Source organism: Coregonus clupeaformis, chromosome 21 (genome assembly GCF_020615455.1).
Source record: "Coregonus clupeaformis isolate EN_2021a chromosome 21, ASM2061545v1, whole genome shotgun sequence".
In the NCBI taxonomy this organism is placed as follows: Eukaryota; Metazoa; Chordata; class Actinopteri; order Salmoniformes; family Salmonidae; genus Coregonus; species Coregonus clupeaformis.
Genome location: NC_059212.1, coordinates 43,602,062 through 43,615,081, shown reverse-complemented (window position 1 = coordinate 43,615,081; position 13,020 = coordinate 43,602,062). Strand labels below are relative to the sequence as shown.

At 44.5% G+C, this 13,020-nt stretch overlaps 2 protein-coding genes across 2 annotated transcripts in view; both read right to left on the bottom strand.

Moving 5' to 3' along the window:
- The window catches only part of LOC121535693 (far upstream element-binding protein 1-like), a 39,488-nt gene extending 32,105 nt beyond the window's left edge, over positions 1-7,383 (bottom strand). The window contains 2 exon segments of the mRNA XM_041842958.2: positions 1,201-1,294; positions 7,237-7,383. Coding sequence (XP_041698892.2) covers positions 1,201-1,294; positions 7,237-7,326 — 184 coding nt within the window. The 5' untranslated portion in view covers positions 7,327-7,383.
- A 4,223-nt stretch (positions 7,384-11,606) lies between these two features.
- The window catches only part of slc25a24l (solute carrier family 25 member 24, like), a 16,194-nt gene continuing 14,780 nt past the window's right edge, over positions 11,607-13,020 (bottom strand). Inside the window, exon 10 of the mRNA XM_045205916.1 lies at positions 11,607-12,063. Coding sequence (XP_045061851.1) covers positions 11,894-12,063 — 170 coding nt within the window. The 3' untranslated portion in view covers positions 11,607-11,893. The remainder of the gene's footprint in view (positions 12,064-13,020) is intronic.

The window sequence follows — 13,020 nt, the reverse complement described above, 5'->3', positions numbered from 1 at the left end:
TGTGAGTCTGGAAGGAGAGTTTACAGTCTAACCAGACACCTGGTCCTCTGTAGCTCAGCTGGTAGAGCACGGCGCTTGTAACGCCAAGGTTTTATATTACATTATTACATTACCTAGGTATTTGTAGTTGTCCACATACTCTAGGTCAGACCCGTCGAGAGTAGTGATTCTAGTCGGGTGGGCGGGTGCCAGCAGCGTTCGATTGAAGAGCATGCATTTAGTTTTACTAGTGTTTAAGAGCAGTTGGAGGCTACTGAAGGAGTGTTATATGGCATTGAAGCTCGTTTGGAGGTTTGTTAACACAGTGTCCCATGAAGGGCCAGATGTATACAAAATGGTGTCATCTGCGTAGAGGTGGATCTGAGAGTCACCAGCAGCAAGAGCGACATCATTGATATACACGGAGAAAAGAGTCGGCCCAAGAATTGAACCCTGTGGCACCCCCATAGAGACTGCCATAGGTCCAGACAACAGGCCCTCCGATTTGACACATTGAACTCTATCTGAGAAGTAGTTGGTGAACCAGGCGAGGCAGTCATTTGAGAAACCAAGGCTATTTAGTCCGCCAATAAGAATGCGGTGGTTGACAGAGTCGAAAGCCTTGGCCAGGTCGATGAAGACGGTTCTAGATTTATCTTTTGATTGGAGATGCTTAATGTGAGTCTGGAAGGAGAGTTTACAGTCTAACCAGACACCTGGTCCTCTGTAGCTCAGCTGGTAGAGCACGGCGCTTGTAACGCCAAGGTAGTGGGTTCGATCCCCGGGACCACCCATACACAAAAATGTATGCATGTATTGGTGAACCAGGCGAGGCAGTCATTTGAGAAACCAAGGCTATTTAGTCCGCCAATAAGAATGCGGTGGTTGACAGAGTCGAAAGCCTTGGCCAGGTCGATGAAGACGGCTGCACAGTACTGTCTATTATCGATCGCGGTTATATTATCGTTTAGGACCTTGAGCGTGGCTGAGGTGCACCCATGACCAGCTCGGAAACCGGATTGCATAGCGGAGAAGGTACGGTGTGATTCGAAATGGTCGGTGATCTGTTTGTTAACTTATCTGGACAATGAAGTAGGCAAAAGCACAAATAGATCTGAGACCAGGCTTGGGGATAAGAAAGGCAAGTCCAATCTATAACAGTACAGGCAAACAATGGCGCACTGAAGATACGGAGGTATGAAATGGGTCTACAGTACTCACCGGCATCTTCTAGGGGCCGCTTCTGGCCTCCATAGCCAAACTCATTACCTGAGGGCGCCGAGGGTACACCGTCACCCCCAATCTTGGCGGCGATCTGAAATACAAAAACACTCAGTTCCCACTCAATCTAAGCTTTGAGCTAGGCTCCTCGACAACACCACAGCTTCCGTAGCGAGCTAGCTATTTTCAATGGCGTAATGTTAGCTAGCGTGTAGCTAGGTTAACGGTACAGACACACGACTATCTCAGTGCCGATAGGTACTTATTTACGTAGTCATTTTACCGTGGGAATCGAACCCACAACCCTGGCGTTGCAGGCGCTACCAACTGAGCCACACAGGACCTACAGAGGAGGCCATTTCTTCACTTGCTAGAACAAAAGATGTCCCTGCTGTGTACCGACTAGGCCTGTCCGACTAAAAAAAAATAGACTGATTTAGAATTTCGACCATATTTTTTTCTTCCATATATAGACATCCTATGTGTTTTAAATCAAATCAACTACATTCACTGATCTTGTCTGATGCTTTAAGCGCACTGTTTGATGAAATAATTAAGACACACAAATTACTAGAGGGAGTCCGACCGCAATTGATTTGATTGTGCTGGGCCTGGACTTTAAAAAAAACAGTGACTGACTGACTAGCACCAGTTGTCCCGCTCTCCTCCCTGCGGCAACGACCACCACAGAACATCCAACAGTGGGTACTGCGCTGTCCGACCACCACAGAACATCCAACAGTGGGTACTGCGCTGTCCGACCACCACAGAACATCCAACAGTGGGTACTGCGCTGTCCGACCACCACAGAACATCCAACAGTGGGTACTGCGCTGTCCGACCACCACAGAACATCCAACAGTGGGTACTGCGCTGTCCGACCACCACAGAACATCCAACAGTGGGTACTGCGCTGTCCGACCACCACAGAACATCCAACAGTGGGTACTGCGCTGTCCGACCACCACAGAACATCCAACAGTGGGTACTGCGCTGTCCGACCACCACAGAACATCCAACAGTGGGTACTGCGCTGTCCGACCACCACAGAACATCCAACAGTGGGTAATGCGCTGTCCGACCACCACAGAACATCCAACAGTGGGTACTGCGCTGTCCGACCACCACAGAACATCCAACAGTGGGTACTGCGCTGTCCGACCACCACAGAACATCCAACAGTGGGTACTGCGCTGTCCGACCACCACAGAACATCCAACAGTGGGTACTGCGCTGTCCGACCACCACAGAACATCCAACAGTGGGTACTGCGCTGTCCGACCACCACAGAACATCCAACAGTGGGTACTGCGCTGTCCGACCACCACAGAACATCCAACAGTGGGTACTGCGCTGTCCGACCACCACAGAACATCCAACAGTGGGTACTGCGCTGTCCGACCACCACAGAACATCCAACAGTGGGTACTGCGCTGTCCGACCACCACAGAACATCCAACAGTGGGTACTGCGCTGTCCGTGTTGCTGAAGCTGCAACGTAATTACAGCCATTTCTGACTGAAAAGTTGTTACAGAAATCCTTCATTTGTTTAGAAAAAAACATTCCCTATTCCCTCAACCCTCCCTCTCTTTGCTCGACACATGTATGCGTCGAATGCACGCGACCAGTAGGGCCTGACCTATACCATAATCACATCAATAAGTTGGTTATAACGAACTCTGAACACTGTAACACATGCGACAGCAAAACGGATGCGGAGGACGTGACAAATAAACTTTTCGGTTTCAAAACGATATCCTACAAACATGCTTAGTACCGTTAGAACTACAGGATTCTGATAAAAGGTGTCAGATCCATGTCACTCTTAATGCCCGAGATTCAGCAGGCCGGGGGGGGGGGGATATTTGAAAGTCTAGGTTTGATATAAAATGTCACCAATTACTGTTCCAAAATTATTTTAAAATGGGGGGTACTCAGATCTTTTACCCAATGGTGTCGATCTTTTACCCAATGGTGTCGCTCTAAACATGTGCAAATTTGTACGGTTCTGGTTTTAGTCATGAATTAAACAAAGGTCCACAACCAGCAAGAATTATCTGTATTGTTTAATCACGGAGAGCTCTGCCCCCAAAACACATATACAGCTTTTATATATATATGACATCACACAAAGGAGCTTTGCTCCACCCATCTTCAGGCGGTCTGTATATTTCCACAGTATAGAATGTTGAAATAGTTTCTAAGTCTCCTTCCTCCTGGAATGTTTGTCTCAGCAGTTTCTAGCCCCCCCCTCTGTTAGAGGATTTACATTATAACTAACACAGTTCACACATTTCTAAATAAAAAATTAATCAATCAATTACTTCATCATAAAAGCTAAATGTTGATACGAATACCTGTCATTGAATTTTTTATTATGAGGTTTCTACGTTGTAAAAGCACTGGTTTCCTTTTGAGATTGTACACTGTCAGGTTTGTGATGACAACATTCAAGAGATCGGTCACTCATTCATAGCTCTCCTGAAGACGCCATCCTATTTACTTTCTTCCTGTGCCCCTAAATGTTTGCACAATACTGGTAAAGTTACCAGGTTTTTAGCTAGCTAGCCAATAAAATGACTGAACAAAGTGTAAAACAAAAATGGTTAACAACGTGGAGTTTATGCATGTAAAAAAATGTGGTCCAGGTGATCCACTTCAGGAAGAAAAATGTTGCGCTGGAAATATGGGTCATATCGTTTGACCAGGTTGGGCGTTTTCGCTGCTGTAATTGTGCGACCATGACACTAACGTATCTGCACTCACTTGTTCCTCTAAGGCACTTGCAAAAAAACGGTATGTCGCCACCTTATCATTACAACAATTATCTGGGAGATTCCTCGCCCCCCCCCGTAGTCGCATGTCAGAGCCCTGTCCCCGTCTGATTCAGTTCGTCCACTAGATAGATCATGACATTCACTTTTCCTATTGTAAACGAGTGAGATAAATTAACACGTGGAGGATGCATCCAAGGTAATGTGCACAAACTTTGACTCGTCACATAGGCTGCTGCTACTGTTCATTATCCGGCACTTTATTCCTAGTTACATGCACATATATACCTACATTTAGCTAGCAATGGAGTGGGGTACGAGACACTGGAGCAATGAGCAACACGGACATGAATAATAGATTTCGTATACATCAACTTAAATCTCGATTTCTCCATTTACTTACTCACCACCTATAGCTTGGTTGTTGCCCGTTTACTGCCACATGTGACTCATTTCAGCAGACTAGGCATGTGTCACTACTTCACAGGCGAGCCATTTGAACGCAAACTTTTTATTTATCAAAATGCGAGCCCACTCGTAGTATAAACCAGCCTTTAGTCTTGAAATCTTTGGTCGTTTAGTACATGGCCTCACACGTGAATCCTTTTTTTGGGGGGGGGGGCAGAAATGCCTTCGGGAACATGTACACTTTCGGATACCTTAATAACAAACTTGTATGGCATCTGTAAATACAAATAAAATTGTTAAATTACGAGCCTAGTTGGTTTAGCCACAGAAAAAGACACGAACCTTCCCGCTAGCCATGATTGGCTGAGATAATGGGTGGGCTGGACTTGCCGAGAGATGAGTTTGGATTGGTCTGCCATGTAGCATGCTTCTGTCTATAACATGAGCTGGTCAGTATGTGTAGGTAGTCCTTTGTTTGAAAGATGTCACGTAGTAGAACTGCAAAAGTGCTGCTCTCCACTTTCTGGAGGACCGAGTTTTGAAATCAGTGGAATGCACGGTGGAATTAGAGTATGATAGCTAAGGAGATGGAGAAAATTCTGCCGTTTGATTGTAAATATGCAGACGGAGTCTAAAAGAGAACACACAGAAGGCTGTTGTATAAAACACCTGTCTCGGATTACATCTTCAAACTAAGGGCAACCATGGCATCCGTGACAGAGAGAGAGAAGCGTCCATCCATGTATTTTTTATTTTACCTTTATTTAACTAGGCAAGTCAGTTAAGAACAAATTATTATTTACAATGACGGCCTACACCGGCCAAACCCGGACGACGCTGTGCCAATTGTGCGCCGCATTGTGGGACTCCCAATCACGGCCGGTTGCGATACAGCCTGGCATTGAACCAGGGGGTCTGTAGTGACGCCTCAAGCACTGAGATGCAGTGCCTTAGACCACTGCGCCACTCGGGAGCCCATGGGTAAGAGTCTAGCTAGCTACATTTGATATTACACGTTTCTAATTGTCAAAAAGCCATTTTCATTTCAAGTTAAAGCGTACTGTTAGCTAGCTAACGTCAGCTGGCTCGCTCACATTACGTGTATGATCTGTGTAGTAATATAATTTGTATCCCTGAGCCATTTGCATTGCTAGTTATCGCCTAATGTTAGCTATCTAGCTAACATTGAACCTGGTTGGTTAGCCACCTGCAGATTCATGCAGGGTAGTAACGTTATGAGTTGGGATTATGTCTGATTATTTAGCTAGCTAGCTACATGTCTAAACAAAAAGACTCCACTATGCAAGTACCGTTAACCATTTCAATAGAATGTTCATGATGTCACTGCGACAACTATAGATAGACATAGCTGGTAAATTCGCTTTGGCTATCTACTCTGATTTCAGAGCACTTGTCTGAGTGTGCCAGAGCGCAGAATAACTGACGAATTTATGAAAGCTCAACACCCATTAGCTTGGGTACTTGACTGCTGTTAGGTCAGAACGCTTGGATCAAAAAACGCTCTGAATTTAAGAACTGGCATTTAGACAACGCTGAGTTTACGAACGCCCAGAGCGCACACTTGCATTCCAGATTGAATTCATGATCACACCCGTAGTATAAACCAGCGATTAGTCTTGAAATCTTTGGTCGTTTAGTACATGGCCTCACATGTGACTCCTTAAAGAGCTGGGTGGGGCTAAAGCGTAAGAGGGCTTGAACATGCTGAATGAGTGTAGAAAAAGAGCTCTCCATCAGGTGTACCAAAACATTCACAGGCCATTTCTAGTTCTGAGTTTCTACTTTTATCCAATCTAATTTTAAAAAATCAAATGTTGCTACATAAGACTGAACAGAGCCGGTTGTAGGCTACTGGAATTTATCAGTTAACAAACAAGCAACAGAGGTGTTGCCCCTGCCCTGGGCGTCCACTCAACCGCCTGCCAGTCACGTCAATGAAGACATAAGCATAACTAGATTTAGCTAACTTTGTACTTCACAAGTCTAAGATAGGCAGCGTAAATGGTATTCATCCAGTTAGGCATACAAAAAACGATTCAAAACAAAAAACGAAATGTAAAATCTACATAGCTAGCGAATTAGACTTTGTCCCATTGACTTAACATGGCTTTCGATTAGTATGCGCACCACAGTGGATATTCGTCAATTAAGCAGGACAAATTGAACACAGTACGTATTAAAGGTATCATAAAATATTGTAGTGAAGCAACATAAGACGTGAATGGCCGACATTGGAGGTGATTTTCCAAAAAAAATTGGATGAGTAAACTAATCACATGACCAATATCTGCGCTCTGATTAAGATTCCTAGAAATTGCCTACTAGGTGGCACTGCCGATCAAGATTCCACAGATAAAGTTGATAATTGAAATGTAAAATAGTTGCAACAACCATCGTTCGGCAATCTTGCCTTAAACTGCCATTACCTAACTCCACAGAATCAATGCAACAGTAGTATTTCTGCGCGATGGGGACTTCGAAAAGGCCACATATGGTTAACGTAGCTAACGTTACGCTACCATGATTATCGTTTTATTAGCTACTTACTGAAACCACAATTAACTTAATCAAACTGTACTTTATCAATTCACCGACGACCGAAAAACTGTACTTTATTAATTCACCGTCGACCGAAACACGTTGAACCAGATAACTAAAATAGCTAGCAATACCTGGCTAATTAGCTGACTAGCTAGCTACATTCCTTTGTTGGACAGCCAACTCGAAGGCCGCAAATTGACAACTTCGCGAGCTGGGAGGTTTGGGCTAGATTTAGTTCCTTGTCGACTATCAATTTCGACGCCTTTAGCTACTTTATATTATTTGTCTTACCTGTCTAGCTCGCTGAAGTGCGTCTTTAAACGCGTCGTTCATTCCGGCGCCATTTCCCGACGGCGGAGCCACGTTCGAGTAGTCAGCCATATCTGTTGCAACACTTCTCTTCTCAAGCCTGGAGAGAGAAGATGGCCGCTCTCAATGAAAAAACGTTATGGCGCTGTGACGCAGCAGAAAAGGCCACACAAATCTCGCGAGTCCAAGCAGATATAGGCAAATGGCTGTGTGAAACGTCGATCAAGGACAAAGGCGGGGTTTGGGTTGTACCATCCAATGGTTCCTCTTTTACTACCGTCACAATGCTCGCAAGCCTTTAAAATCGTTGTTTTACGCCTGCAACGTAAGGTTACAAATCTGGTTACAATGTATACATGTTTTAGTAGCTTCCATATTTAGTATGACAACCAAATAAGTATATTTGCCTAATTTACATTTATTAATTTTTTATTTCACCTTTATTTAACCAGGTAAGCCAGTTGAGAACAAGTTCTCATTTACAACTGCGACCTGGCCAAGATAAAGCAAAGCAGTGCGGTAAAAACAACAACAACACATATGTGGTAAACAAAACGTACAGTCAATAACACAATAGAAAATATATATACAGTGTGTGCAAATGTAGTAAGTTATGGTGGTAAGGCAATAAATAGGCCATAGTGCAAATAATTACAATTATAATTTAGTATTAACCCTTGTGCTTTGCTGGAAAAAAATGACATCCATTATGTTACGGGTCAAATTGACCCGCACAGTTTAAACACACTCAAGACAGTCAAAGAATTAAGTAAAAACAGAAACAACTTTATTTTGTCTTATCAGACATTTCAGAAAGAAGAAATACAATACTTTTTATTTTTTTTAAACAATATTTAAGAACTATTTGTTAAACATATTTCCTTTCTCACAAACAAGATTTTTCAGTTTCCCCAAGTAGGTTTTTTCCCCCTATTGGTCCATATTATCCCTTCAGTCTTTCTCTCTACATGTTGAACACAATGTGTGTGTGTGCTTTCTGCAGATGTATTTATTGCATTCTACACAAGTGGTGCTTGTTTTACTGTCTTGTCGAGGGGGCAGAGCTGGCATCTTTTCCGTTTCTTGCCACTGCCTGTATCCACTGGATCCATTTCTGGTTGATTGGAGGCATGTGTTGATGGTCCAGCTTGAATTTTCTGGACGGCAGATGCAGCTGCTGTCGACCGAGGAGGCCGGACTCTCCTCTGGATCTTGGGAGTGATGAGAGCTTTGCCGAGCTCCTCTAGGAAAAGCCGGCGTCGGTACAATTTGCCACCATTCCATTGCTGGTTGATTTCAGTCCACAGGACATAGGCATTGTAAGCAGACACATCCACAATGTTGTAGAAAATCACCAAAGGCCAGCGGGCAGTCATGCGCTGACAACTATATGTTGCTGTGACTTTATCCAAATTGTCAACTCCTCCTTTGGTGGAATTGTAGTCCAGTATTATTTGTGGCTTGATGTCCTCTCTTGCACTCAGCGATGCATCTTTGTGCATTGTGCTCATTACAAGAACATTCTTGTTCTTCTTTGGGCAGTATGAAACAACAGTTGCATTTTCAGAGAAAGCAAATTTAGAGGAATGCACAGTTCTGCCCTGCATTTTCAGAAGCTCACTGGGAAGTTCAGGTTTGTTTTTTCTGATTGTTCCAACCATGGTCAGCTTTCTCTTCTGTAGTTCAACACCAAGGCGGTAGGATGTGAAGAAGTTGTCACACGTGATGTTATGACCTTGCAGCCCTTCACTCATGTCCAGCACCACCCGCATCCCCTGGTTTTTCTCAGGCACTCCGCCGGGTGGCTTCCCAGTGTAAACTTGCATATTCCATGCATAGCTTGATGTGGCATCACATGCTGCCCATATTTTGATGCCACATTTTGCAGGCTTGTTTGGCATATACTGTCTGAAGGGACAACGTCCTCTGAATGGAACAAGGCGTTCATCAACTGTAACATGAGGACTGGGATTGTACAGTAACGGTAGAATTTCCACCCATTTATCCCATACATCTCTGATTGCAGCTAGTTTGTCTCTTTCACGTCGACCGGTCTGGTATCACGGTTATCAAGCGAATCACCCGAGAAATTATGTGGAATTCTTGTAGAGACATTGTTGCCCGAAATATTGGCCTTCCATTCTCTTCATTCCACAGGCTGGCCGTTGCTTCTCCGTTTGACCGGTAGACTCCAGCTAATATGAGCAATCCAATGTATGCATGCAAGTCAATCCGATCCAGTGGCTTCCAGTTCTCTTGAAACACACGGCTCCCCTCCAAGTTGGTCATGTCCAGAACAATCTTCTCTATTGCTTGGGGTAAAAAAGAGCTCAAAAGCTGATTGTATGTCATGGACTCGAGTGACAGCAAATCGTGTAGGTCCTGGAACCATTTTTATTACATTGGAAGCTGAGAGTCTACCTTGACCTCGTTGTGGTGACGGTGACCATTCAATATGACCATCTTTAGACTTCCATGTCTTCTCTTCTCTTGATGATGCTTGTTGCATGCTCTGTCTCTCATCTGATGTAAGGGATGGTACGGCAGACTCCTCCTCTGAATCCTCTTCAATGAAGACAAAATCTGGATCATCAACAGCATTGTCCTCTATCTCTGAAATATCCTCTGTCTCTGAAACCTCTTCTTCTTTTTCACTGTCACAGTCCAGAATTTGTGATAAGACTTCATTGATTGAAAATCTTTTGGAGCTCATTTTTGAGTGTCTGTGTCAGGGACCTGCTGCTCTCACACTGAGGAGAAGCTTGGGAAAGCCCTTTTAACCCAAACACAATTCTAAAAGTGCAACCAGGACCAGTCAAAACAAAATAAATCAAAGACACTTTTTTGTTTTGCACCTGTGCAAATATATATACACATGAAAGCCTCCGGGTCAAAATGACCCACAACATCATGTTTGTATACAAAATGTACACAGACATTCCACAACACATCAGTGTGTCCACATTTTGCAGTTAGGTTCATGACCCTAAATGAGGAAAAGTCATGTAATTTCATGGCGAAAAAGAGTGGTTAACTAGTATTTTAGACAACGCAAAAGTGGAAACGGGTCAAATTGACCCACAACATAACAGGAGGGTTAACACTGGAGTGATAATAATAATATGCCATTTAGCAGACGCTTTTATCAAAAGCAACTTACAGTCATGCGTGCATACATTTTTATGTGTATGGGTGGTCCCGGGGATCGAACTCACTACCTTGGCGTTACAAGCGCCGTGCTCTACCAGCTGAGCTACAGAGGACCACAGATAGATGTGCGGAAGATGATGGGGTGCAAATGAGCAAAATAAATAACAATGTAAATAACAATATGGGGATGAGGTGGTTGGATGGGCTAATTACAGATGGGCTGTGTACAGGTGCAGTGATCGGTAAGCTGCTCTGACAACTGATGCTTATAATAATAATAATAATAATAATATGCCATTTAGCAATGCTTAAAGTTAGTGAGGGAGATAAGTGTCTCCAGCTTTAGACATTTTTGCAGTTCGTTCCAGTCATTGGCAGCAGAGAACTGGAAGGAATGGCGGCCAAAGGAGGTGTTGGCTTTGGGAATGACCAGTGAGATATACCTGCTGGAAAGCATACTACGGGTGGGTGTTGCTATGGTGACCAATGAGCTAAGATAAGGCAGGGATTTGCCTAGCAGTGATTTATAGATGACCTGGAGCCAGTGGGTTTGGTGACGAATATGTAGTGAGGACCAGCCAACAAGAGCGTACAGGTCACAGTGGTGGGTAGTATATGGGGCTTTGGTGACAAAACAGATGGCACTGTGATAGACTACATCCAATTTGCTGAGTAGAGTGTTGGAAGCTATTTTGTAAATGACATCGCCGAAGTCAAGGATCGGTAGGCTAGTCAGTTTTACGAGGGCATGTTTGGCAGCATGAGTGAAGGAGGCTTTGTTTGCGAAATAGGAAGCTGATTCTAGATTTAACTTTGGATTGGAGATGCTTAATGTGAGTCTGGAAGGAGAGTTTACAGTCTAACCAGACACCTAGGTATTTGTAGTTGTCCACATACTCTAGGTCAGACCCGTCGAGAGTAGTGATTCTAGTCGGGTGGGCGGGTGCCAGCAGCGTTCGGTTGAAGAGCATGCATTTAGTTTTACTAGTGTTTAAGAGCAGTTGGAGGCCATGGAAGGAGTGTTGTATGGCATTGAAGCTCGTTTGGAGGTTACTGTAGGAAGTGCTGTATTTTTGTGATATACATTATAATATGCACAGAAGACACCTTCTTTGTGGGCACACACTGCACTGTAATTTAGAGTCTAAAACTTTTGTTTTTGCACACAAAGGTGTGAAAGAAAGACAAGGGAGGAGGCCATAGATACTTCACACTGATTTAATGACTATAGGGGTCAACAAAGGTTTGGTCAGGCTGGAGATTGGTCCCCAATCAGTCCTCCAACAACAAGCCTTTTTTTAGTATGTTTATGTATGATCTGTGCAATGTCCTTGCACATAACTATTTGGTAGTTCATTGCGATTTGAAGTATTTTGGGACAGTTTATTGACAAAGGCAGCAAGTTTTAAGGTTGTTGTTGTGTACAGAGTATTACATCAAATCATTCACAAAAACATACAAAAAAATGATAATTGACTATCACTCTGAATCAGGAAAGCATTGTGTCGAGTTTCTTCATCAAGGTGTAGTTCAACAGAGCACATGGAATCGCCCGGACGAAACTGGCCCCCATCCCATTGTAGTATCCTCGTATTCCATGTCTCTCATAGATGCCTGTGAACCCCTGAAGAACAGTTGTGGGTGAAGTTGAACTGAAAGCTGTAAGACAAGAAAGTAAGACTATCCTATTATGGACACATCATATACAGTAAGGAATGTACAGTATGGTACACTGTACCTCATAGACTACAGTGACATAATTCTAATCAGGGACAGGAGGAGTATATCGTGATCATATAAACTGACTAGGACAAACTTCTGGTCCTAGGGACAGTGGGCTGGTTAGATCACATGGCCCTAGGGACGGTGGGCTGGTTAGATCACATGGCCCTAGGGACGGTGGGCTGGTTAGATCACATGGCCCTAGGGACAGTGGGCTGGTTAGATCACATGGCCCTAGGGACAGTGGGCTGGTTAGATCACATGGCCCTAGGGACGGTGGGCTGGTTAGATCACATGGCCCTAGGGACAGTGGGCTGGTTAGATCACATGGCCCTAGGGACGGTGGGCTGGTTAGATCACATGACCCTAGGGACAGTGGGTATCCTGGTTAGATCACGTGGCCCTAGGGACAGTGTCCTGGTTAGATCACATGACCCTAGGGACAGTGTCCTGGTTAGATCACATGGCCCTAGGGACGGTGGGTGTCCTGGTTAGATCACATGACCCTAGGGACGGTGGGTGTCCTGGTTATATCAAATGGCCCTAGGGACAGTGTCCTGGTTAGATCACATGACCCTAGGGACGGTGGGTGTCCTGGTTAGATCACATGGCCCTATGGACAGTGTCCTGGTTAGATCACATGGCCCTAGGGATGGTGGGTGTCCTGGTTAGATCACATGGCCCTAGGGACAGTGTCCTGGTTAGATCACATGGCCCTAAGGACGGTGGGTGTCCTGGTTAGATCACATGGCCCTAGGGATGGTGGGTGTCCTGGTTAGATCACATGACCCTAGGGACAGTGTCCTGGTTAGATCACATGGCCCTAGGGACGGTGGGTGTCCTGGTTAGATCACATGACCCTAGGGACAGTGTCCTGGTTAGATCACAAGGCCC